Here is a 27,983-nt window from a genome sequence, read left to right on the forward strand (position 1 = left end):
CATAGAGACAGCTTCCAAAAAATACATGGTTATAACTCACTGTTAGCTGGTGGCCTGGCTTCCCCTCACTTTTCTGGCCCCTGTGTATTGAAGGAAGACCCTGTTGTGTGTGCTCCTTTCTCAGGAAAACCCAGCCACCATTCCTGCAACTTTCATTCCTGTAGGTTTTCTCGTTTGGGCATTTTTGCTTACACATTGTGAAAATAATCTGTAAGCCCAGACAGCAACTGTGAGGAGGTGAAGAGGGGGATGCTGGTGACTTGGCTCCTTTACTGTCACATCACTAATGGGGAGTTTGTGAAAAGCAGGCACAATTTAGCATATCCCTATATTTTAAAATGTTTTTGCCAAGAGAAAGTGACATGCAATTTTGCTTTTTTGGTGATAATCTTAGTGATCATAAACCAGGGTTTGTGTGCTGGGCTCCTGTCACACGTTAATGACCTCTTTACTGGAGTGAGGCCCTGACTGGGGGTGCCAGTATCCTCCCAGACAGGACAAGAAAAATAAAGACTGTGTAACAACTTTACCAGCCCTAGCCAGTTCAGAAACTTTTGGTGAAGTGCAGCCAGAGTAAATTTTTAATGCTATAGGCATTTAAAAAATCACGCACGCACGCACACGCACACACACGCGCACACACCCACACCCACACCCACACACACGCGCGCGCATTCTTCCCCACCTTTGAAGATGTGCTGTCCGCCAGGCGAGAGCCCAAGTCCTCCAGGTCTGCCTTGATCTGTACTTCAAATTACAAACATGTGCGGGGTTTTCTTTTTTGCAGGGCACGCTTTTCAAGACAAGATGGAAAATCTTGTCTGTGCTCATTTGCTAAATTGGCTCATTCTTCCCTCTAGGAAGTGCACCAGAGGCACTTAAAACCATTTTATAAAGAGCAAGTAAAATAGCTAAATGGACACTGCAGCCTAGTGTGGCTTAAAGCATATAGAAAGGTATCCTGAGAGTTTGCTAAATGTCAGCTTTGTACGAAGGACCTCTTTTTTTTTTTCCCCTTCCAGTGATTTTTTTTTTCCTAATCGAATTTATGTGGTGAGCTCATGGGAGACACATCTGGCTACTGTGATTTTTTTCAGCTCTGATGTTCTCACTACTTTTTGAACTTTGTGGTTTCTGCAGGATAAATTAGCCTGAAGTGCACTAGGACATACATACACGAACCCCAAAACAAACTGAAAACCTCCATACTTCATGAGGGAGAGTGGAGGTGATGGGGGTTGGTAGGATTGGGGTGGTGGAAAGTGAGTGTTTAGGGAAGGGAAGGAAGACTGGTAGACACAGAAAAGGGAGAAAATTCTGGTTAAAAGGGTTTTTTCTTGATTAAAAAAATAAAAAAACAATAGTTTTCTACACTCCACAGGAAATCAATGTGCTTATCTTCTGAGATAGATTTGGAGGAAGCCACTATTGTCAAAATTTACTCTGTTTAATCAACATTCTTGAAGACTGCTCTTTGGGTTTTCCAGAAGAGACTCATTACAGTTCCTTTCTTTTAAGGCTTTTAAGGAATGTGTGAAATGGTGCTGAAAACAAATCATTAAATCAACTGATTGAGTAAAATAGGACATAATATTATATAAACAAATGAACGCTGTGTTTTCATGGCCTATTCCATTTATCTTAATATGCATGAATCTTTAATCTAGATCACTATTCATGTATCTTGACATATTAAGTTTAGGTGATGAAGACTTACAGGTTTTACTATGTGAAATTTAGAAATTTAGGTAGAAAAATCTCTTTGGTAAGAAGTCTCAAGAGCCATGAAAAATGTTTGATATCACAATTTTCCTAAGAAAAGACTCTCCAAGATAAAATTCCTACGTCGTTATTAGATGAAAACTTTGGAAAACTGTACACAAATGTGTATTATTTATATTTTAGCCCCCCTTCCAATTAAAGGCCTGCAATATGAAAATAAATATATTGTTAACTATTAAAATAATAGTTATAAGGATTATGTGGGACATGGAAAACTGTTTCTTATATATCGGTCTAATTTTATAAAGCAGGCAAAATTTTTTATGCTATGGTTATCATTTTATTTTTTTAAAAAGACTTTGCGATCTGGCCGAGTGGCGCGTTGGTTAAGAGTTGGCTTGGGGCGCCAGCTGTGAGCAGCAGGGCCCCAGTTTGGATCCCACATGAGGGCCAGTGAGCTGTGCCCTCTACAGCTAAGATGGTGAACAACAGCTTGACCTGGAGCTGGGCTGCTGTGAGTTGCCGGCGCCGGCGTGGCTGCAGTGGGGCTGGCCGGCAGCTGGCATGCGCTTTCGTGAGCTGTCCTGAGCGGCCATCCAGTGGCCGGCGAGCAACTGCCTCACCCGGGAAGAGTGCATTGATAATACCAACATGGGCCAGTGAAGGATGTCCTTCACAACTAAACTGAAGAACAAAAAGGACAGCAACTTGTCTGTTCCCCTTCCCCAATTCCCTAACGCTGTTCCCCTCCCCCAATTCCCCAATAAAATGTTAAAAAAAAAGACTTTGCTCAGATTCTCTTTTCCCCCAAGATTTTGTTCTCCATCTGTGTGTTTCTAGCCCCTAGCCAAGTACAGTATGCGTCTCACGTGCACCATTTTGTAGAATAAATGTATTGAATAAATCAGTTCTGTATTTTTAAATGTTAATAGTGATTATAGTAAGACTTTTGTTTATTTTTTAAAGATGTTTTATTAAAATATAGCTAACGTATAATATCACTAGCTTCAGGTATATACCATAATTACTCAACATTTATAGACCTAAAGAACTGATCACCATCATAAGTCCAGCAACCATCTGACACCGTACCACACTATCACAATATTATTGACTATATTCCCTATGCTGTACATTACATTTCCACGGCTTGTTTTATACATGGAAATTTGGACCTTTTATTCCCTTTCCCCTTCTCCCCTTTTTTAATTTTTCAATTACAGTTGACATTCAATATTATTTTATGTTAATTTCAGGTATACAGCATAGTGGTTAGATATTTATATAATTTAAGAAGTGATTCTCCTGACTATAGTCTAGTACCCACCTGGTACTATACATAGTTATTACCATGTTATTGACTAAATTCCCTATGCTTTATATCCTCATGACTGTTTTGTAACTACCAACTTGTACTTCTTAACGCCTTCATCTTTTTCATCCTGCCTTCCAACCTCCATCCCATCTATCACCCTGATAAATCTAGTACCTATCTGACACCAAAAATAGATATTATGCTATATGCTACATCCCCATGACTACTGTGTAACAACCAATTTGTACTTCTTAATCCCTTCCCCTTTTTCACCTACCCCCTCCCCCGCCCATCTGGCAACCATCAAAATGTTCTCTGTATTTATGAGTTTGTTTCTGCTTTGTTTGTTCATTCTGTTCTTTAGATTCCTTTATAAATGAACTCATATGGCATTTGTTTTTGTCTGACTTACTACACTCAGCAGAATACCCTCTAGGTCCATCCATGTTGTTGCAGATGGCAAGATTTCATTCTTTTTTATGGCTGAATAATATTCCGTTACATACATACATATATAAATATATCCATTCATCCATTCAGGGACACCCAAGTTGCCTTCATGTCTTGGCCACTGTAAATAATGCTGCCGTGAACATACAGATGTACACATCCCATTGAAGTAATATTTTGGGTTTCTTTGGATAAGTACCCAGAAGTGTGATTACTAGGTCCTTCCTTGTCTCTTGTCGTAGCCTTTATTTTAAAGTCTGTTTTGTCTGGTATAAGTATTGCTACTCCAGCTCCCCCCCCCCCCATTTTCATGAAATATCTTTTTCTATTCTTTTACTTTGAGTCTGTTTGTCTTTCGATATGAAGTGAGTCTCTTGTAGGCAGCTGGTGTAAGGGTCTTGTTTTCTTATCCATGCAGCCACCCTATGTCTTTTGATTAGAGCATTTAATCCATTTATATATAAAGGAATTGGTAGGTAAGTAGTTATTGCCATTTTATTCATATTTTTCATCTTTTTTTTTTTTAATTTTTTTTTCATCTTAAGAAGTCCCTCTAAGATTCCTTGTAATACTTCGTTTGGTAGTGGAACTCCTTTAGCTTTTTCTTGTCTGGGAAGCTGTTTATCTGTCCTTCTATTTTATTTATTTATTTATTTTTATTAAAGATTTTATTGGGGAATTGGGGGAGGGGAACAGACAACTTGCTGTCCTTTGGTTCTTCAGTCTAGTTGTGGAGGATGTCTCGCTTCACTGGAAGAGCGGTATTATCATTGCGCTCTTCCCAGGTGAGGCAGTCGCTTGCCGGCTTTTGGATGGCTGCTCACGGCGGCTCACAGCAGCTCATGCCTGCTGCTGGCCAGCCCCCTGCAGCTTACACTATCACTGGCGACTCATGGCAGCCCAGCTCCAGGTCGAGCTGTTGTTCACCATCTTAGCTGTAGAGGGCACAGCGTCACTGGCCCTCATGTGGGATCCGAACTGGGGCCCTGCTGCTCAGAGCTGGCGTCCCAAGCCAACTCCTAAACAACGTGCCACTCAGCTGGCCCTGTTCTTCTATTTTAAATGATAGCTTTGCTGGGTGGAGTAATCTTGGTTTTAGGTCCTTGCTTTTCATTGCTTTGAATATTTCATGCCAATCCCTTCTGGCTTGCACAGTTTCTGTTGAGAAATCAGCTGATTGTATTATGGGGGCTCCCTTGTAGATAGCTAACTGCTTTTCTCTTGCTGCTTTTAAGATTCTTTTTTTGTCTTTAACTTTTAGCATTTTAATTATGATGTGTGTTGGTGTGGGCCTGTTTGGGTTCATCTTTTTTGGAACTCTTGTGTGCTTCCTGGGCTTGAATATCTATTTCCTCCACCAGGTTAGGGAAGTTTTCTGTCATTATTTCTTCAAATAGGTTTCCAATTCCTTGCTCTCTCTCTTCTTCTGGTACCCTTATGATGCAAATGTCAGTATGCTTGATGTTATCCCAGAGGCCCCTTAAACTGTCCTCATTTTTTTGGATTCTTTTTTCAGCTCTCTGCTTCATCTAATCTGCTATTGATTCCCTCTAATATATTCTTCATTTCAGTTATTGTATTCTTTATTTCTGATTGGTTCTTTTTTGTTTTCTATCTCCATTTTTATGTTTTCTCTCTTTGTTGAAGTTCTCCCTGAGATCACTGAGCATCCTTACAAGCAGTGTTTTGAACTCTGACTCTGGTAGATTGCTCGTCTCCATTTTGTTTTTAGCTCTTTTTCTGGAGTTTTGTTCTGTTCTTTCATTTGGGACATGTTTATTTGTCTTCCCATTTTGGCTGCCTCTCTGTGTTTGTTTCAGTGTATTACATAGGGCTGCTATGTCTCCTGGTCTTAATAGAGTGACCTCATGTAGTAGGTGTCCTGTGGGGCTTAGTGGCGCAGTCTTCCTGGTCACCAGAGCCGGGCCCTTCAGGTGTGTTCTTTGTGTGGGTTGTGTGTGCCCTCCTGTTGTAGTTGAGTCTTGGTTGCTGTTTGCATGTCAGTGGGAGGGACTGACCTTTGGGCTCATTGGCTGTGAGGATTCACCATGACTACAGTGGAGGAGTTATGGTGCAGGGGCTGACCCTATGGAGCATGATTCGCATTAGCAGGTCTCTGGTGTCTTCCCAGTGTTCCCTTTGGGTGTGTCTTCTTGGAGGTGGCCCGGTGATGCTTCGGCTCAGTCTGAAGCTGGCCTCTGGCATGCCAGTCCTGGGGCCTCTTGGGAGGGGATCCGCTACAAGCCAAGTTTAGCCGCAGCCTATGCCCTCCTCAGGGCCACCTGGTATGACACAAAGCAATCTGCAGATGACTGCCGCTTGTGCTGTGCTTGGAGGTGCCTGGAGAGGCCAAGCCCCAAATCATGCCAGGCTGTAGCTAGTGACATGTTTAGGACTGCTCAGCTAGAGGTACGGGACATGCTAAAGGCAGATGCTGCTTGTTTGGGTTTTGTGAACCTTTGAGAGATTTTAGGTTAAGTCCACAGCGTGAGCCAATGTAGGCCGTTTGTAGAGAAAAGCCACTGGAAGCAGCTTAGGTGGGCCTGCAAGTTGCATGGGGTAGAGTCTCCAGGAATCACCAGGTGGCTGCCTGCCTTTGCACTCCAGGAGTGGGGATGGCTGGACAAATAAACAATGGCTTCTGCTAGCTTATCCACCAGGGAGAAAGCTGCCCCTCAACCCTCGCCCTGAAGCCAGATACTTCAGTTTCTCCCCGTATATTTCTGGCACGTTTCAATCTGCTGCCCCAGTGGGAGTTCAGAGTGAGTGAATCTGTCAGTGAGTAAGTCCATACACGGTCCCTTTAAGAGGAGCGCCTGGGACTGCAGCCACCCTTGTCTTACGCAGCAGCAATTTCCGCTGTTTTTCACAACCAGAAGTTATGGGGATTTCTCTCCCCGACCCTGGCACTGTGGGCTGGAGATCCTGGTGTGGGGATAGGACCCCTTGCTCCTCCAAGGTGGGGGAACCTCAGCAGCTGAGATACCTCTCCGATTTAGTCACATGTGCGTCTAACGCGGCTCAGTGTCTCCGCCCCTCCTACCAGTCTTGAGGTGGCTGCTTCTGTATGTACTTAGTTACAGGACTTTTGTTCAGCTAGACTTCTGGCGATTCTCAATGATGGTTTTTCTGTATTTTATTGTAATTTTGATGTGGTCATGAGAGTAGGTAAGCAGAGTGTTTACCTAGTCTGCCATCTTCACTGGAGATATATTAAGACTTTTGGATTAGGATGATTTCCTTTATTTTTCTGTAATATTATATTGCTTTTATAATATCTAAAAGAAAAAAAAGAGAACGAATCAGTTGGTGCCTTGAGCTTTTTATGGTAGGAGGAGAGGATGTTGTGTTAGGAAGAAGGCTGTAACCCCTATGTGCAATATAGACAGAACCATGAAGAGCAAGCTTTTGCAGTTGACCGAGTCTGCCTGTAGCAAAGAAGTCATTCCCTGGTCTCACTCATTCCTCCAAGCGGAGGTCCACCTCTAACACTAATCAGATCCCTTGGGACATTTGTCAGACATATATCTTCAGAATTCAGTGGTCTGATTGCTCTCCAAAGAACAAACATGGGCTGCTGCTAGGAGTAGTTCTGCCTGGGCCCCACTCCTGGGAAATCCTGTTTCAGATGATGTAGGGTGGGGTCTGGGCTCATGTACCCAGATGACTTCGGTCATCAGCCAGGTATAGGAACCACAATAGAAGTGTGTGTTTTAGCACTGTGATTGGAGAATGCCGTCATTATAAATGGCCAAAACCCACTCAGATATTCAGTATTTAACTTCAGTCACTTGAAAAGAACTCCAAGGATGCTCACCAACATTTTGACTGGGTTCTTTGTCCAAAATAGACATCAGTTGTGCCATTTGTATTTGTCACTTTGGGACTTGTTGGTGTTGGTGCTCACATGAGTATTGAGAACATGAACACTGAAGCCACTTTCCGGAAAGTTTTGACCCCAATGATAACCAAGTAAATTTCAAAAACTAGGGGAAACATGGTTTGGGATCCAGATTATTGCATTGTGTTGTCTAAATTCACAAGGTAAGGGTGTTAGCCCACCTTGAACTTTTCTTGCCAGCATTTGGCTAGCATCAGGTCTCTGCAGGCCTAAACCCCTGAAAAATTCCAGAGGGGCTCCCCATACCCTGAAGAAGAGCAGCGCCTCTTAGGAAGGAGGTAAAGGCCAGGTGAAGCTTTTCCTTAGTCCCTTTGTGCGCTCTACCTTTATTTATTTATTTATTTACTTACTTATTTTCAATGGCGTCCAATCACTTCCCCAAGCTGTGGGCCTCTGTTGAAAGTTTTAAAAATAATTTTGACAGTTTTAGTACTATCTGCTGGCTGACTTCCAATTGTTTGCCCTTGGGAACTTCCTTGCTATGGAGCATTTCGCTTAAACTTTGAGGCAAAAGCATTCTGGGATGGTTTGTCATTTGGCCACTTGTTCCAAATCGTTAAGTGCCAAGTGACATTTTACACTGTTCTTTGATGTCCTCTTTGTGGTCCCTGGTGATGTTGTCCCCTCCTGTGTGTGATCATCACCTCCCCCACCCCATATCAACTGGAAGATTGATTTCTGCTTTCTTTCTGGAGGTCTAAATTTATTCCCTGGGTGTTTTGCAGTTGCTAGTGGTCAGGACAGCTGTTCCACCACGCTTGACTCGGAATAATTCTCTGTGATGGAGTCAGCAAAATAATACTGTAAAAGATGCCAGGAAAACAAAAAGCCCTCACAGTCTTTTGTTATTAAGTGCTAAAGAGAGGACATCACACCTACTCCTTAGTTTTAGAAAAAGAAAAGAAGGAAAAAAATAAGATCCTAGACGTATTTGAGGCAGCAAGATTCAAGAACATTCTTTTCCCCGTATTATATAATTACTCTGTGGTCATTGTAGAAAATGCTGATCAGCAAAAAGTGAGAAAATAAAAAACACTGTATTCAGACCATTCAAAATCACACTAACATTTTCTCATATATGTGCCTTTTTCCCAATACAAATATAAACAGAAAAAGGTTGGAAAATCCTCTACATTCTTTTTTGTAGCCTGCTTTTTTTTCACTTAATGTATCACTATCATCTTTGCATTTCAACAAATGTTTTTCTGCAGCATTTTTTTTCCTTTTTTTTAAATTGGGGAATTGGGGGAGGGGAACAGTGTTGGGGAATTGGGGAGAGGGACCAGCCAAGTTGTTGTTCCTCAATCTTAGTTGTGGAGGGCGCTAGTCGCCATCTGGCTGCCCATCGGCAGCTCGTGGCCTCTAAGCTCAAGGTGCTGTGTTACAATCTTAGTTGCGGGTGGGCATAGCCATCATCCCATGCGGGAGTCGAACCAGCAGCCTTGTTGTTAAAAGCGCGTGCTCTATCCACGGAGCCATCTGGGTGGCAGCTCAGCTCAAGGAGCCGAGTTCAGTCTTAGTTGCGGGCGGGCATAACCCACCATCAAATAGGCAGTCTTCTTGTTAGGAGCACGTGCTCTCACCAGCTGAGCCATCCTGCCACCTGTTGGCAGCACAGCGGCAGCTCAGCTTGGGCGCATGTGGGAATCCAACCAGCGGCCGTGTTGCTCAGAGCTCCCGCTCTTAAGCTAACTCTTAATCAACTGAGCCACTCGGCTGGCCCTGCAGCATTTTTTTATTTACTGTTTTTATTGGAAAAGTAGCACAAACATGGCAAAAAATCCAAACAGTTGCAAAGAGTATTCATGAGAAACAAGTCTCCTTCACACTAGAACCCCCAACCCTTTTTTGTTTCCCACTGCTACCAGCTTCCTCAGTATACTAGAAATAATCTGCATGCATGTGCTTGCTTGGGTGTATATGTCTTTTTAAAACTTATCATATCTTAGAGAGCTTTCTTAATTAGGACTTACAGATGTATTAGTTATTTGTCAGCAATTGTAATATTCTACTCTATTGATGTACTGTAATTTATTTAACCAATCCCCTATGCTGGATATTTAGGTTCTTTTCTCATTACTATTATTAAACAATGCTACAGTGTGCGTCCCTGGACATAAATCCTTTTGCCATATGCTGTTTCTATGCAGGATAATTTTGCAGAGGTGGAATTCCTGGGTCAAAGACTATGTGCATTACATTTTGTAATAGATGTTCCACTTCCCTCCAAAATGGTTACATCAATTTATAGTCCTACCAACAGTAGATCAAAGCACTTCTTAACCCCTACACTGGCCATTAATGTCCATTATCAGACTTCTTAATCTTTATAATTCTGATAGGTACAAACTAGATTCTCATTGTTTATATGTTTTTTTAAGTTATAAATGGACTTGGGAAGATTTCTGTTCATAAATCATTATATCATGTTAATGGCTGTACCATATTCCATTGTGTGACTACCATAGTTTATTTAACCAGTTCTGAGAGACATATAGGCTAATTCTATTTTTTATTATTATAAATGATGGTGCAATAAAATTCTTATACATATATTTTTGTGCCTTCCTTTAATTCCCTCATTTGTTCCAGTTTCTTTGGAATCTTTGTTAGTAAAGTAGAAGAATTACTTTAAAAATATAATTTTGATATGGTTTGGTTTTATGAAACTAAACAAGTAATTGTCTGCAGATCCACTGTGTGTGTTGGAGGGAGGGATTTGTTTGGGGTACTACTTTCTTTTATAAAAAATGATTTAACGTTGCCACAATAAGCGTATTTTAACCAGGCACCTAGTTTTCCTATTAGCTCTGTTTTTCAGCTTGCATATCCATATGTTTTTGACTAAGCCATAAATGGAAGTTTCATTCGAAGTTATTTTGCTTCCCAGTACTACGTGTCATGAATTTCATTCCATATTATTTTTGTCCTTTTCCTTTCCAGTATTATATTTCTCAGACACCAATGAAGAGTGAATAGTGAGTTTTCAATTTTGCCAAGAGTTAAATATTTGCAGAGCTGGAAAAAAATAAAGCAATTTTTAATGTGGCTGATTTAGTCCTGGCTCACAAGACTTTCATTTAGCTGCTTCAAAGCTCATACTTTAAATATCAAGAAAAATATTGTTTCCACCCTTATCAACTGCCACAATACCTGCATTAATTAGAATGGAACTATAATTTCCCCCCAAATGGAACTGGATCATCCCATCCTAACAGAGTGAACGCTCAGGGCAGCTGCATGGGGAAGGTTCCTGGACTCCTTGCCGCCATTGTTTATGTTTTTTTTTTCTGTTGCTATCGCCTGGGATACTTGCAAACGAGGGACGCTCCTCTGAGGGTCCTCTTCCCATCTGACACTCCTTTTCCCATCAACAACATGTCTCATTGCTTGTGTGTCGTCTTCCCCTCTGTCCCTACTCCAGTTTAAGCAGAAAACCTTCCCCCCTGCAATTTGAGGGAATCCTAGGGTCCAAACTATGAAAATAGGGTGGCTTTGGCCTGAGACATTCCTTCCTGAAACATGCGTCCCTCTGCTAATCCCTTCTCCACCCACAGCTCTGCCCTCCTCAGCTGGTCCATTTTTTTCCTTCTATCAAGAATACCAACAAGGAACAGTTTCTTCAGCTGTGACCCTGGGAAGTGAGGGCTTTTCACCACAGGACCTCATGCTTTATGGTCAACCAACACTCTTGAAGGCCAGCTTCTCTCTCAAGAAAACTTCTTGGGGGGGAATTCTTTAGGCCAATGTCTTGGCAGGTGCAGCTCTAAGGAGATGTTTCTTCTGAAAGACCTTCCCAACCAGCCCCATAGGGCAACGCTTTGTCCTGTCTTCTCAGGCTCTCTGTTTTTGAAAATGAGATATTTTTTTCTCTTTTTAAAATTGAGATATAATTGACATATAACATTATATTAGTTTTAGGTATACAACATAATGCTTTGATCTATGTAATATATTGCAAAATATATTATCATCACGATAAGTCTAGTTAACATTCATCACCATAGAGTTACAAAATGTTTTTCTTATGAGAACTTTCAAGATCTACTCTCTTAAGCAACTTTCAAATATGCAATACAATATTATTAACTATAGTCACTATGCTGTACATTATATGCCCGGGGCTTATTTATTTTGTAACTGGAATTTGTATCTTTTGACCATCTCACCCAGAATTATTTCTATAGTAGCAGCTGGGGTTGGGGGTGGAGGTGGGGAGGCTGGAAGGAACAGTGAGTAGAGGTGTCGTATATTACAACCTGTAGCATAAATTACAACCAGGGCTCTCTCCCTTCCCAACTCCAGTCAGTTCGCAAACCCATTGTTTAATAGGGGTTTCCTCAAAGATAAATAATGCCATAGGACAATGGCCCATACACAACGCAGTCTCTCTGGACCCTGCCAGACTGAGGATTTTCAATCTCCAGGGAGTTTACAGTGTGTAGAAGGAAGTTTGTTCTTTGTTGTTGGTTTTTTGTTTGTTTGTTTGTTTTAATATTTCACTTTCTATTTTGAAATAATCTTAAACTTACAGAAGAGTTCAAGTTTAGTACAAAGAACACCCATATACCCTTTACCCCACATTTGCCTTTGTTAATTGTTTATGATTTGTGACATTTGCTTATCTCACTTTCTCTGTATGTGTTTATATGTATGTAAATAAACACATATATAGTATTAAATTTTTTTTTTTTTAGTTGGAGCCATCATGCCCTTTTTACTCCTAAATACTTCAGATTGTATTTCCTAAAAGGACATATTCTTACAGAAGCACAGTATAGGTATCAAAATCAGGAAATTTAGCATTGATACAATACTATTGTCTAATCCGAAGTCCACACCTGAAATTTTATTTATCACAATAATGTCCTTTTTGGCTATTTTGGGCTCTGGTCCAGGAGCTGTCAAGGATCATGCATTACATTTAGTTGTCTTGTCTTATTAATCTTTATCTGGAACAATTCCTCAGCCTTTGTGTTTCTGGAACTTGACGTTTTTGAAGAGCATAGGCCAGTTACTTTGTAGATTGTTTTTAAATTTGGAATTGTCTGGTTCCTCATGATTTAGGTTCAGGTTATACATTTTGGGCAGGAATACCACAGAAGTGATGTGTTCTGCTCACTGAATCGTATCAGGAGGCATATGATGGCATTTCGTCCCAGTCTGGGTGATGTTGGCTTTGATCACTTGAGTAAGAGAGTGTCTGTAAGAAGTGGGGAGAGGACAGTTTGCCTGGGTCACCTGGCTCCTCTAGTGAGTATGTTGTGTAAAGACTGCGAAAAAGGAAAAACTTTTTGGTACACCAGATATAGCCTCAGGACATTTAAACCCTTCTCCTTGGGATGACAGGCAAATGCCATTTCCAGCATGCTTAGTTAAACTTCACAGGACAGTGTTTAACTGGTAAATAATATATCTGTGTAACTGCATACTCAGAGATACAGTTTTAAAATGAAAGTGATACTTTCATCCATTTATTTCCCACTCTTGCCTCTTACAAAAGATATAATTCAAAAGGATACCTATAAATAATTGAGTTAAGTTGGGGTAGAGGGAGACTGTGGCTGAAATAGATAATAAAGCCAAGGAGAAAAATGCACACCACGGGCCTCTGTGTGGTTGCTAGAGGTGCCTGCAGATTTGGCTTTCAGACTTGGGGAACTCTTGCAAAGAGGGTGGTGATATGTCCAATGACAGGAGTCAGCATTCATGAGCTAAAGGCTCGCCTGGCGATGAGGAGAAAGTAATCTTTCCCTCAGAGGGAGTTCTCCCTCCTATTCCCCATAAATGATCTACCCACTGTGGTCTAAGGGACAATCCTCAAACAAATCCCTGAACAGTGAACACCAGCACCTCCCTAGGCCCTGGGTGACCCACCAGGAGTCGCTGAAGGCCAAACGAGGGTATACCTCATACCCAGTGTGATTCAAGGATAAAATTTACAACCTCCAGAGTTATAGCTTTTTCGTTGTTTTGTGTTTTGTTTTTGTTTTTTTAAGACTAGAACCCCCTTAGCACACCCTCCCAAATAAAATTTAGAGGTCTAGATTTCTGTTTTGTTTTGCTTGAAACACTCCTTTTAAGTGTTTCAAAGCAGGACTGCTTTGGTTTCCACCTCCCTTAGCCCCGCCCCAAAGCTTATTCCTTTCTTTCTGAAAGGCGACCCTGAACCCCACTTCACAGGCTGATGGGACAACACCTCACAGACATTGATCCCGAGGGGTATACTCTCAGAATATCTCCATCTCTGGATTTCTTCAGAATTTTTTTTTTTTACCATAGTGTATGAAATATTTTGGCAGTTTCCCATGTAGTCTGAGCAGTGAGCCAAAGGAGGTTTCTGTCACTCTGGAAGAGAGGCCCACTGCAGCCCTCACCATAGCCATGAGCCCCCACAGGCCCTGGGCCCCTACCCACTGCTCCATTTTAGGACCTGTGCACTTCCTGTGCTTCAGCCTAGATTGGCCCCCCACCCTGATTTCTGCACTTTCTTCAGGTTCTTTTCGATCACATATTTTCTCCTCAGAGAAGCCCTTCCTTAACTTGTGTGCCTGGAATAGTTGCACATATGTTTGTTCAAAGCCCTTATCCTAGAATTACATTAAATATTTGCTGGCGTCTGTCTCTCCACTAGTCTACAATCTCCCAAAAGACCAGGACCTTTCCATCTTGTTGGTTAAGTGTCTCCAGCACCTAGAGACAGCGTCTTTCCCCTGCTTGAGGCTCAGCAGATACTCAGTGAGCAGATAGTTAAATAAACTGCAGAAAGAACACTGAAAAGAAAAAATGTCATCTATAGTCCTACCAACCAAATACCCCCACTATTAGTATTTTGATACTTTTCATTTCAAGGGTAATTAACCTTTGGGTGGGTGGGGGGGTCCACTAGACATCCTATTAGATCTAAGGGCACAGTCCTCAAAATGCATTTATGTACAAATTCCTAAAATTTGACATAATTTTACTAGATTGCCTAATCCTGCTACCTTTGATTAAATTCTTGTTTCATTTTTTTTTTCCCTGAGTAGTCCTGGCCTATGCAAAACACTCGCATCACATTATTTATTATCTTTGCTAGCTTGATTGCTGAAAAATAGCTCTTCCTTTCATTTGCATTTCTACAACTTCTTGTGAAGCTGATAATTTTTCCGTTTGATTGCTGATTGCATGCTCTCTTTCATCCATCATTCAAGTCCTTTGATTATCTCTTGGAGTGTCCCCTGTATGAGCTCTTTAAATAATAAAGATGTTTACCAAAATGGCTTGTTATGAAAAGAAAACATTAAAAGCTGGCGGCCCACGCTGGCAAATTTTTCTCCACTTCTTGTGGAAAACAGCTGTAGATTCATTTTCTGATATTTAGCTTGGGTTGCCACACTTTGCACCTGGAGTAGTTTTAAAACCATTCAGGAAAGCGAACCAATAAAAAGCTACAGTAAACTCTCTTCTGACTAATGAAAATAAACGCATGAATCAGAGTTTCCATTTCCTGCTGGAGTAAAAGTATACCTATTGTCTGGAGATAATGAAACAGTTTTGGTTTTGCTGCTATTGCCAGGCCATGGAGTTGAATTCAAAGGCACAAAGATAACTTTGTGAAGCAGCCCAATGAAGCACCCAGTTTCCTCTTTTCCCCAAGTTATGTCATTATTTGCCTAAATTCACCAGCTTCATTAATGTGCTTCCTGCCACATGCCCCTTCTGACAAATCGTGAAATATCCCAGAAATCAGATGGGATCAATAGCACATCCTGGGACTGCTTTAGGTGGAAGAAATATGATTTCTTTACAGTGAAAGGATCCAGAAGACATCAATATGCCAGAAAGATAGGATTTTGTTTTACTTTGTTCTTGATATATTATAATGACAACTGATGTCTAAACCCTTTAAATGCCAATTAAATATACATTTTAGGTAATGCGTTTGCTAGGAAAGCATAAAATCTCATGTGACAGGGATTTCCATTTGTACACCTACAAGAGCAGATTTTGCCCAGGTATTTGCACCACTGGTGTGTCGACTAGACACTATTTGGATGGGCAGACAGCATAACAAGTAGGAAAATTATTTCCTGGTCCAAAAAACTCAGGGTTTCCTGTGGAGTAAATCAGCTTGGGTTACATACAAGTCTAAACCAGAAGACTTGAGGGCATCTGGAAAACTTAAGGCCCAACTGTCAAGTTCTGGGGCACCTAGACGTGGTTCTGAGGCTTGAAACCGTGAGGCCTGGAAAACGAGGCAGAATGCACACGCATCCCTGAGCTTGGGTCCTTATCAACTGAGCCGATGAGAAATTTCCTTATAACGATTCTCACCCAGAACTGGAATAAAGGGCTCAGTGTGAAGTTGGGATAGAGCAACTTCTTGGTTTAATACTTTACAGATTTTTGGAACCAAATGCACCCTGAAGTGAAAAATTGCTCTTTTTTTTTGCTGACCTTGTTGGACGGCTAATACTGTTTCTGGGAAATAAGAGAAACAAGCAGCTCATTGTTGGCAGGAGCTGAGAGAGCCACAAGAAAGGCGAGAGACGCGTCTGCAGCCTTTTCCCCCCTTCATTGTATTGTGACTGAGTCGAGGTTGGACTGTGGCTGCGTTTTTCTTTCTACCTCTGCAGACATGTGTTTCGCATCAGACAGGGCTATGTGACACCTGACATTGGCCCGTTCCCATGAGTTAAACCATGTATGGCCCATAAACAGAGGAAAAGACCCGCAGCTGCACCCAGACACTCACGACGCTGAAGTCGTTTTGAAGCTTGGGGTGGCTGGGTCTGCACATATGTCAGAAACGATGTACACCTGTATGTTTTGGCTTCTTTCGATTGAATATCATTACTTTCCAAAGCCGCTATGGCCAGAAGGTCTAGCTAGTATTGCCCAGTGACAGTGCCTCTTGTTTAAAACCGTCCTGAATTGGGCCGGCCAAGTGGCTCAGTTGGTTATGAGCTCGCTGAAGAGTGTGAGCTCTGAGCAACAGCAGTTCGAGTCCTGGCCCGAGCTGAGCAGCCACTGAGCTGACAACAGGTGGCAGGATGGCTCAGCTTAAAAAAAAGAAAGATGGTAAAAAAACCCAACTGTCCTGAATTATGAAATGTCATGTTTCAAAGTTATCTGCTCTTTGTCTTTTCCTTTTTTTTAAGGACTGAAGAAGAATGCCCTATACCATATTCTGTAAAACCAGACCACACAAATAGGGTGCCATTATAACATGTGACTCATATTGAGTTCATCATTTTATAGAGATAAGTGATTAAATTAGTCTGTGTTAGACTTTTTTATGAAATAGGGAGAAGGAAACACTTCTTTTCCTTGTCACCAAATTTAACTCAGTAAGTATTTTTGATTACAGAGGGTGGGCAGGCCAGGCCAGCGATGAGTGATCTGTGTAGCTGACCCAGCCAGGATGTTTTCATGTATTCCCTGGGCTTCTAGGCTTGTCACAGTCTATGCCTGGGATTCGTGCTGAGTCATTTAACCTTCCAAGTCTCTTCATCCCTAAAATGAGTGAACTGGCTTAAAGTGTTGGTTTTAAATTGTCTCCCAAGACCCCCTAACAAGGGTTCAGTGGGCGATGAGCAGAAGCAACACTTAGTCAGTATCCAGTGTCCAAAAGCTGTGTCTGTTCAACAGAGTTTAAAAATTTGTTTAACAGTTTGACATAAGAGTTAAGAAATGCCTGTAGGCAAGCAGAGTGAAAGCAAGACCAAGAGGATTTAGAGAAGACAGTCAAAGGGGCTGCCATGTAAGTGCTCACGTGCTCACCAGCATGAGCAGAGGCCCTGGGCCTGCTGTGAATCCCTGCACACGAAGTTGCCTCTGCTTCGTGCCATATATCGATTGGGCTCTGGAGAAAGATCCTCCTGTTGAAGAAAAGTTTGAGAGCCCGGGTCTAAATGGATGAAGGCCCCTTCCAGCCTGACCGTCTATGGTGATGGCATGAAGTAGGGTAAATAATGCCCCACCCCCCACCCCCCGTAATGAGTGTGGTGGGGAAAGTGGGTTGGTAAACCACTGATGATAAAACAGCAAAATGAAATGGGTGCTGAGTAAAGAGAAAGCAGCAACACAAATCTAGTATTCATTAAATATTCACTTATAAAATGATGGGAGTAATGGTTACAATGAATTCCTCAAGAGAAAGAGAAGTGCGTCCATACGTTTGGGGGGGAGAGATATCCAGTTTGTTCTGGAACATCTATGGTGATCATCTTTTTATAAATGAAACTGATATTTTACTACCAATTTATGACCCATCAACCCTGAAGCTTAGTTCAGGTAGAAGTGTGTTTGGTGCCTACTGAGTGCATCAGCAAGTCAGATTTGACATGCACGGAATCATTTTTGTTCTTTTTTTTAAGGGAGAGCCACATCACTGGGGTTGGTTTTGAGGGGGAGGGAAGTCTTAGCCTCTTCCCAGGGCTTATTTATAGAGAACACGAATCCAGTCCTCAGGAAGATGAGAGCTAGTTCAAATCTCAGGAAGAAAATAGTTTACTGTTTGTGAAAAGAGCTTTTCTTCAGTGGGTATGGCTCACCCAGGAGTCCAACAGGAAAGATTTCCCGATGTGTAAACTTCACTAAGTACATGTTTATGAGAGATGCAATGCAATGTCATAAACTGTGCTTGATTGCCTTCAAAAGTTACAGAACAAGTGGAGGAGTAATATTCCCTCTCTGATTATCGAGTAGTGTGGGTACAAAAGGACAAATAGCTGGTTGTAACCCGTGAGGGCACACTGACAGCTAATCTGGAGAGCCTGACCGTGGTTCTGTATATCCAATGGTTATTTCACACTTGCGCTGGTTCTCTTTGTCAGGGACACATCAGGGTAGAAACAGGAGAGCTGTGTTCTACTACCGTGAGCTAGCTCTGCAGTGGTGGACACTCACGGGCCTGGAGTGACCAATCAACCCATTTCCTGGGACTCTCCCAGATGTGGCCCTGAAAGTGCTATCTATGTCCGAGGAAACCCGTCATTCCTCTGTGACAGACCTCAGTGTCAGCATCTGTAGAGTGGGCCAGAGAATGAAGCGATCACTATGCTTTCAGTTCGCACAATTTAAGATTCAGGAGCTCTTCTACTCCCCTCTCATGAGTTTTCTGGAAGGGGTTTTTGATGCAATTTATATAAATTTATTAGCTCAAACATCAAACTGAATTTAACACCTGTTCTGGGAGGTGGAAGTCTCCCAGATGCTAAATCAAGTGTACTACCCAAGGTGTGTATATGAATATTACATATTCACCTATTTAAAAAAAGTATGTATTTGAATGTTTCATAGTCACCTATTTTGAGGAGATTGCAACCAGGTTTTCAAAGCCATAAGTCAGTCTTTTCCTCTTCTCACTCTCAACAGATGATGTTAGAGGGATTACTTGGAAGAGTTCATGTTGTTTTTATCATAGAAACAAGTAAAAAACTAAACTGAGGCCGGCCCAGTGGCTCAGTTGGTTAGGAGTGCAAGCTCTGAGCAACAGGGTTGCCGGTTCGATTCCCATATGGGCCAGTGAGCTGTGCCCAAGCTGAGCTGCTGCTGAGCTGCAAACATGTGGCAGGATGGCTTGCTGGTGAGAGCACATGATCTTAACAACAAGGTTGCCTGTTCTAGATGGTGGGTTACACCCGCCCGCAACTAAAGGCTGAACTTGGCATCTTGAACTGAGCTGTTGCGAGCTGCTGATGGGCGGCCTGATGGCAACTGGACTTGGGAGCTGAGCTAGCTGCACCCTCTACAACTAAGATTGAAGGACAACTTGGCTGTTCCCTTTTCCCAGTTCCCCAACACTGTCCCCCTCCCCCAATTCCCCAATAAAATCTTAAAAAATAAACAACAACTAAACTAAAAGATAGGTTATTCTGAATATATGGAACTAAAGTTAACTTTAGCAAGGTGCTGCTCACCACCTGTGAAAACTGATATACAGGTAAAACCATCTTTGAAATTTTCCAGTTAAATCAACATTTGCTTATGGAGAATTTCAGCAGATAGTCTGTCAGTCTTTCATAACACTTGCTTTCCCTGTGTTTTGTTTTGCTCTGTCTTCCTGTTCCTTTGTATCTTGAACAGCAGTCCTAACTCTAAGCCCATGAAATCATTTTGTTCAACATCCACAGGTTCCCTTCTCTGGCTCCACGTCCTAAGCAGTTGCTTCGTTGACTTTAAAAGAGTTTAGCACATAGTAGGAGCTTAATAAATAGTAATTTGTTTTCAACTCAGTTCCTAATTCAGCACTGCCAAGACATCTGCTAAGTTGCAGTGGACCAGGATTTCCCAGTATTCCTGCTCAGAACAACATTAGTCTTCCAAGTCTGAGAAGTGCTGCATTTTATATCTCCCTCTTGGAACGTCTCAGTGTCTGTTAGTACATTCAAGCCTCTGAAAGATCCTACAATTAAGTCAGCTCTTTTTTTAAAGATTTTTTTATTGGGTAATTGGGGGAAGGGGAACAGACAAGTTGCTGTCATTTTGTTCTTCAGTCTAGTTGTGGAGGACGTTACTTCACTGGCCCAAGTTGGCACCATCATTGCGCTCTTCCCGGGGCAAGGCAGACCAGTCGCCGGCTTCTGGACAGCCGCTCACTGCGGCTGCTGGCCGCTCATGCTGGCTGCTGGCTACACACGGTAGCCCATGGCAACCCACTGCCACAGGGGCTGCAGCCTACGCCGTCGCCGGCGACTCATGGCAGCCCAGCTCCAGGTTGAGCTGTTGTTCAGCATCTTAGCTGTGGAGGCCAGTGTCACTGGCCCTCACATGTGGGATCCAAACGGGGGCCCTCCGGCATCCCAAGCCAGCTCCCAACCATCGCGCCACTCGGCCGGCCCTCTTAGCCTTTGTTTTTGATGACCTTGATGGTTTCGAGGAGTACTGCTTAAGAATTTTGTAGGATTTCCCTGTATTGGACTTCGCTGGATGTTTTTCTCCAGTTAGACTGGGATAATGGGTTTTTGGGAGGAAGACCACAGAGGTAAATTGTCATTTTCATTATATCTTATCAAGGGTCATGCTGTCACCATGACTTATTACTGTTGATGTTGACCTCGATCATCTGGCTGATATACAAGGTTTCTCCCCTGTAAAGTTACTGTCCCCACCCATTCAATACTGTACTCTTTGGGAGGAGGTCACTGTGTACAATACATACTTAAGGAATGGCAGTTTGACTTCCACTCCTTGAGGACAGTGTACCTACATTAAATTATTTGGAATTCTTCTGTACAGGAAATTTGTCTCTTCTCCCACCATTTATTTAATCGCTTGTTTATGTGAGTGTGGACTCATGAATGTTATATTATTATTAAACTAATGAACCATAGTTCACAACGTGTGAAACTTCCTCCATTATTGACAGAAGTAGAGTTGGGAATGGGTGCTGTGAGTGGAAAAAGTCACGAAGTACTTGGGGAGGCCTTACTCACACACTTGAATGAATCGCACCTTTGACATGTTGACAAAAACCACATGTTTTTAAAAGTTCAACTCAAAGTGCCAGGTGGAGAGATATCTCAGCTGAGAAATTTGTTGTCAGAAGGAGAAAGGAGGCTGAGAAGGAGACGAGAAACATGTAACTACCTATAGGTGTTCCTTTTCGCCCTCCCCAGACTCACATGTGAATTGGGGAGAAAGACTTGAAGAGAATAAAGTAATGTGTGTCTTTCTAAGGCTTGGGTGTGGCTTCTAGCTATTGGCACAGCAATGTCCTTTCCATAATCTACTCAGAGCCAGCCGCATGCAGGCCAGGGGTGGATTTTGTAGTTGAGCTTAACTTTATGGTTGTTTTCTTCACTTGTTTCTCTCTGTCTCTCTCTCTCTCTCTCTCTCTCTCTCTCTTTCTCTCTCTCCCCTTCTCTCTCTCTCTCTCTCTCCCCACATGCTCACGCTGAGGCCACAGAATAACAAGCCACTGAACTTCTCCAAGGCCCCAAAGACATTTGTCAAACATAGTAGGAGGCACGCTGGGTAGTCTCTGATCCCCTGGCCTCCCTCATTGCCTGTAGCTCCTGGCTTGGGGAGGCTGCCAAAGCATTTTCAATGCACGAGCTGCTGCTCTCTGTTCCCTGGTGCTGCAAAAGGCAAATGTTCAGGAGTGAAACCTTTACCTCTTCCATGTTTACATCTTCTGTAGCAGATGATGTGCGGGCTGAGAACTGAGTCCAGGGCCCTTTCTGGCCTTGAGCCTACTTTTGGGCCTTTTAGATAAAGTGACTGAGTGAGTTTGCTGGAACAGGTAGGAGGGTGCATTGTCCCGTGCAGCATTATCCAGAGGGTCATGTCCAGCATTGTCACCCCCCACCCTGCCACCTCCCATGATGACTGTTGGCTTCACCAAGGACAGTCATTGAATCATAAGGGTGTCTATATCTCAGATGATGTGGAGTTTCTTTTTCTCAGTGTCCTCCTTTATATTGAGTAACAGCAACGAAATGTTTCTGGTCACATATCTGCAGAACATGGTTATATTAATTTCCAAGCACAGAACAGAAAGCCAATTATTGGAGGGGAAAAAAAAAGACATAGGAAAAGGAGATGAAAACAATGAAAAGGATAAATGTGGATTTAAATTTAAATTCTTACCTTGGAAGGAAAAAAAAAGTTGTCTCTGCTTTAGACTTGATGCATTCCTACTTCAGTGGAGACATCCTCTGTTTGGGTTATTCCTTTGTGTGAGGACTGGCAAACGTCTAGAACTGACAGGGTCCTTTGAGGCATTGAATGGCAATCTGCCTGTTAAGGTTTGGCCTCAGAGATTGCATTTGGGATACTCTGCCTTTTTTTTTTTTTTTTAACTGAGCTATTGTTCTCTCCCTAAAATGTTCTGGAACTTTATCCCAAGTAGTATTTTATTCATCGCACATTTAGATGTTTTGCCTTTCCGTGTCCTCTTATGGACCTCCTCTCTGTTTATCTGTGTTGGGCCTCCTCTGCCCCCACTGACTCTGAGTGACTAACAAAAGCAGTGATTTTAATGAACCTCAACCATCAGAGAAGTTCATGAGCTCCAGTCTCACAGAAGGTTGGGTAATAGCTCAAAATGAAACGACGACAGGGAGCAGAGCGGCCGGTTGAATTATGGGCACCTAGATTGAGTGAGGACACCTGGTTTCTAGGCCTCTGACCATTTTATGACCTTGACGAAATTCACTCTTTCTCTGAGTGTTGGTTTCTTCATCTCCACAAGGAGGAGTTGCACCAGATGGGCGCTAAGCTTTAAAGATCTTCATTGTAAGTCTTATTTGTTATGTTTCAGATAATTTTGAGGTTACCTTCTTTCACTCCACCAAGAAAATAATTGAGTTGGATGCATAGATGACCGTGTTTTTATTTTATGGTTTTTACTTTTATATTTTGTTTATGTTTTACATAAGACTAAATGCGCATTGGCAAACTTCAAACAGTACAGAAGAGGAAAAGGAAGATCTCCTCCCATCCCTGACCTTGTTTCCTCTCCAGAGGCACCACTGCTACTAGTTTCTTGTGTATCCTAGAGAGATTTGCTGTGCTTGTAATATGCCCCGCTTTCTAACTACAAATAGTAACATGCTCATACATCCAGTTCTGTCCCTTGGATTTTTCTCCTCTGAACAATGTTTCTTAGAGATTGTTCCATATAAGTACCCACAGAGTTCCCTCATTCTTTGTAATAGTGAATGGCTCATAATCTCCCATTGGTTACATAATTTTTAGTCTTCTGCTATTATAGACTATACTGCCATGGATGTCCTCATACAAACTTCTGTGTTTTTGTGTGTGTCTTACTTTGAAAACAAGGCCATTGTCTACGTTCCACTGTTTTTCAGTCTCTACAGTTAACGACTGGAGATGTTTAGTCTGAATGGTCAAATCTAAATTAAGTGGAAGAAAGCAACGTCTCCACCATTGCTCCCTGTGGACGTCTCTGTAAGGGCTGGTGTTTTGAAGACTAGTGAGGGTGTGGTTTTGGAAGAGCTCTTCTCCAAGGCTTAAACTCCCCCAGATAAGCACGCAGACTTCAGTAAAGTCGGCCGAGAGTAAGCTGGTTGCTGTGTGGAGTTGAGTAACAGAGTCCGTGTGAGTAAACCCATTGCAGGATTTTGTACAGTGACAGGGCAGTCTTCCCAAGCCACTGAAGATAGTCCTGTTGCAAGTTGTTTGTCACATCAATAAGGTATGAGACCTGAATCAGTTTTTAAAATTTTTCAAAGTTTTGGAGTTATAAAAGTTAATGTAGGGTTAATAACCTCCAAACTACCAACAAAAAGAACTACTCTTTTCAAGGCTCTTTTTCCTAAGCTAGGGATTCCTGATATTGGAACTACTCAATTTACACATTTCTCTTTTGGACACGAGTGGGCATCTTTTTGTCTATAGTAGTCATAGAAAAATAGGAGCATAATTTTTCACAAGGTTCAGAAACGACTGTCCCTGGAAGTAATCACCATTCTTCCATCTGAGCTTCCTCCGCTTGGCCTGAGAGAGGTCTAATGAATTCAACCCTTCTGCATATCTGGACTTTGTCTTCCTTAAATCTGTATTTAGGAGCACTCTTTGCCTGTGACACAGTGTGTGCACAATCTTCTATTCAGTCCTTCAAATACAGATTGTAATTATGCTCTAACAAGTTACAGAAATGAAACAATTCGTTTCAGATATTTTGGCATCAGTCACGACTTCTTTTTTTTCTGTTCTCAAGCTGAGAACATAAGAAATACCAAGGTGGTTTCATTCAGTCATCACATCATTTACTGAGCATTTCTCTGTGCCAGGGCTGATGCTAGGAGGTGAGAATTCTTTTTTTTTTTTTTTATAAGATTTTTATTGGGGAATTGGGGGATGGGAACAGTGCTGGGGAATTGGGGGAAGTGAACAGACAAGTTGCTGTCCTTTTGTTCTTCAGTCTAGTTGTGGAGGACGTTGCTTCACTGGCCCAAGTTGGCACCATCATTTTGCTCTTCCTGGACGAGGCAGATCAGTCGCCGGCTTCTGGACGGCCGCTCACTGCAGCTGCTGGCCGCTCACGCTGGCTGCTGGCTACACATGGTAGCCCATGGCAACCCACTGCCACAGGGGCTGCAGCCTACGCCGTCGCCGGCGACTCATGGCAGCCCAGCTCCAGGTTGAGCTGTTGTTCAGCATCTTAGCTGTAGAGGGCAGTGTCACTGGCCCTCATATGTGGGATCCGAACCGGGGCCCTCTGGCGTCCCAAGCCAGTTCTTAACCATCGCGCCACTCGGCCGGCCCGGAGGTGAGAATTCTTTGTGGTGGGCTTAATTCAGGAAGAGAAACCTAAATTTTTTAGGCAGAGTACTCCAAGTATTCTGACCTCCCTCTTCAGTAGCTCCGGATTGAGCAGAGAGCTGTCAATCTATCCAAACCCTCCCTGAACCCAGCCTTTGGGTCCGGCCCGGTTCTGATGACCTGCTGTCTAAGTGGTACTTCCTTGCAATTCAAGGCAAACTGTGCTTCGAGGGTTGCTCTCAGTTTGAGCAGTTGTTCTTGTTCTTCAGTCTAAGGTGAGGCAGAGGGCAGCCAAGGATGGTTGAAAGAGCAGGGAATCTCAGGAGGCCTCAACTTCGGCCATGGTTCTACCTGCCACTGAGCATAGTACGTCCCTTCATCTCTTTGGGTTTCAGTTTCTCGTCCATGAAATGAAGGGATGAACTAGATACTCTCCAATGTTCCTTACAAAGCCTAACAGTCTAGCATTCCACAGCCATACGTAACAGCCACCTTATTTCTTCACACATTTTTCCCAACAGCCTGTTCATTCCTGTGAGGGCAGGAGCTATGTATCCAGCTACAAGCCCAGGGCCGGGTACATAGTGGGAATGCAATAAAGATTTGAGCGAATGTATAAATACATTTTTTAAAAAAGAGTGCTTCTACCCACCTCTTCCCTGAGCTGGAGGAAATTCCTGCCATGGAATTAATTGTTCCTTAAGGAAATAAATGGAAATAAATTCTTCTATAGAAAATCTTCGTTGTTGATACTATCTTTGAAGTGTGTATGTGTGGTCTACACAGACATTTATTACATAGTTGATTAGGCTACTTTAAAGTTTATTTAAGAAAATTGAGTTGTAAAACATGTTTCCACATAATGTTCATAGCAAGCTAAAGATCTGAAATATTTGGATTTTAAGTAAAATATACCAATAATTTTATCTTTGAAAGGTAGTGATACCAAATATAGTGAAAATTGAGAGTCTTTTCTCAGAAATGAAGTAAATATATACAATTATAAGTTCCCTTTGGCCCTCACCTAGGAACAAACAGACTGAAAAAAATGGTTTTCATTAGTACATAATACTGCCAAGGCAGAAGTTAAGCAAATTTGACTGGTAAACTGTTTTGAGAAAAACTAGCACTTTTTAAAATGCATTTTTGTGTGAGAATACCAATTATAGAGTTTATTAGAGGATTTATCAATTCTTTTCTAAAGTGAAGTACTGCGTGCTAAAACTTAAAATGTTGGTAAATACTGATAAATGGAAAATCCTTAAAAAGCTTAAAACACTTCTAGTGCCTTTATCCAACCTAAAACATGGTTAAAACTTTTATGTAATTTCTTTCTCACTAGTTTTTCTCTTTGCAAAAACTGAAACATTGTTTTCTCAATCAGTTATTTGTTCCGGAACTTAGCTCATGTTTCTTTGGGGCACCCTTTTTTAACAGATCTTTAGCGGGGCCCTGCCCCTGCCTGTGTGTAGTTCTCTAATCGAGGTGCTGTGTTTTACATGATTCTTGTCAATTCACTTACTCTTCTTAAATATTGTACACCCAGCAGGTATCAATGATCACATGCTTCTTTAGCTCTGCCATAAACATACAGGTTGTCTGAAAGAATACACACACACCCAGGTGTCCTGGTGGAATTACCTCGTATGTTGTGGTAACCTTTGTAGAATTTACTTGTGACCTCCATGTTCTCTGAAAGGCTTAAAATGTACCCTAGACACAGGGAAGGTATGAAGTCGGATTTGTAACAGGGCCCTAAAGCTGAGACTAAATGAGTCAGGAGTGGGGCCAGTGTCTGAGTCTCCATGAATTGAACTAAGGTAATAATTACTTACACAGTAATGATTAACAGGAAAGTACTTTGGAAGGAATCTCAGGAATCTCTACTCCAAAGCACAACGCATTCTGATGGTCTCTTTTTGATAAGGTGTTGTTGGCCCTTGTCATTAATCGCCTGTATGTTCTTCCTGCCTGTAGTAATGAATCACCAACATCAACAGCAGATGGCACCCAGCACCCTGAGCCCGCAGAGCCACCCAGCTCAGAACCCGCCAGCAGGGCTCATGAGTGTGCCTAATGCGCTGACCACTCAGCAGCAGCAGCAGCAGAAACTTCGGCTTCAGAGGATCCAGATGGAGAGAGAGAGGATTAATGCGCCAAGAGGAGCTCATGAGGCAGGTACGGCCTTCCGTCATCCCGGTGGGGGTTCGTGGCCTTTGGTGCCAAAGCCAGTGGGTAGGTAGCTGCTGACCATCAAGTCATTAAAAACCCCAAACCGTGCCCCACGCCTCATGAGTAGAATCCAGTTTCTTCTCCGAACACCTGCCTGCACTGTCGTCAGGGCCACCCTTACAGTACAAGGATTAGCTGTACGAGCATGGCTGCATTTGGCTTCCACTGCTGGTCATCAGAAGGAGAGCAAGACTATGTTCCAGTTATCTATTGCTGTGTAACACATTATCCCAGCATTTAGTGGCTTAACACAATAGCCATTTTATGTGATCATACAGTTTTGTGGGTCAGGAATTTAGGCAGGGCTCAGCTGGACTGTTCTTCTGCTCTCTGTGGTGTTGACTGAGGTCACTTAGTGGTATTCACCTGGTGGGTAGGCTGGGCCAGAGGGTCCCAGATGGCTTCACTCAAGTGTGTGGCACCATGGTGAGGATTGCTGGAAGAGTGGGCTTAGCCAGGACCAACACCTGGAGCATCTACATGTGGCATTTCTAGCATGATTATCTCAGAGTAGTGGGACATATTACATAGCACCCTGGGTCCCCCCGAGAGAATGTTTCAAGAGACGGAGTGGAAGCCGCCAGTGTCTTAGGATCTGGCTCTGGAAACTGTCACAGAGTCCCTTCTGCCATATTCTCTTGGCCAAAGCAGCCACAGAGCGCCCCCACATTACAGCAGATAGCAGAGGTGATGTCCCGTGGAAGAAATGAGAAGGAGTCTACAAACATCTTTGATCTGCCATGGAGCATGAAAAAGAGGGAAAATTGAGAGAGAATGAGAAAGGAAACTGGTTTGCATTGGACTCCGATCGAGTGGTCTGCACCACTGCCTGGGCATTGATCAGGCGCCTCTGTGCCCTACTGCATTCATTCATTTAGTGAATCAATTAGTCAACAGAATGTCGCTGTGTGTCCTCGGTGGGCCAGGCTCAGTGCTGTATCTCAGAAACTGAACAAAGAGAATCCCTGAAGGAACCCAGAGTTTTCTGCCTGTTTTAGGGGCTTGGTCTATGCAAGAGCAGAATTCTTTCTTTTGAGTTGCTAAACTAACATAGCACATGTTTTCGGGTCTCATAAATTTTGCTGGCTACATTTTGGGAAGGAAAACTTCAGTTTATTGTTCTGATTCTTCAGACTTTGCTTTATG

At 42.6% G+C, this 27,983-nt stretch overlaps 1 protein-coding gene across 1 annotated transcript in view; it reads left to right on the forward strand.

The window, feature by feature from the left end:
* The window catches only part of WWTR1 (WW domain containing transcription regulator 1), a 151,669-nt gene that overhangs the window by 98,432 nt on the left and 25,254 nt on the right, over positions 1-27,983 (forward strand). Inside the window, 2 exon segments of the mRNA XM_019630718.1 lie at positions 26,583-26,754; positions 26,756-26,783. Coding sequence (XP_019486263.1) covers positions 26,583-26,754; positions 26,756-26,783 — 200 coding nt within the window.

The sequence above is a fragment of the Hipposideros armiger genome, unplaced genomic scaffold (genome assembly GCF_001890085.2).
Source record: "Hipposideros armiger isolate ML-2016 unplaced genomic scaffold, ASM189008v1 scaffold_936, whole genome shotgun sequence".
In the NCBI taxonomy this organism is placed as follows: domain Eukaryota; kingdom Metazoa; phylum Chordata; class Mammalia; order Chiroptera; family Hipposideridae; genus Hipposideros; species Hipposideros armiger.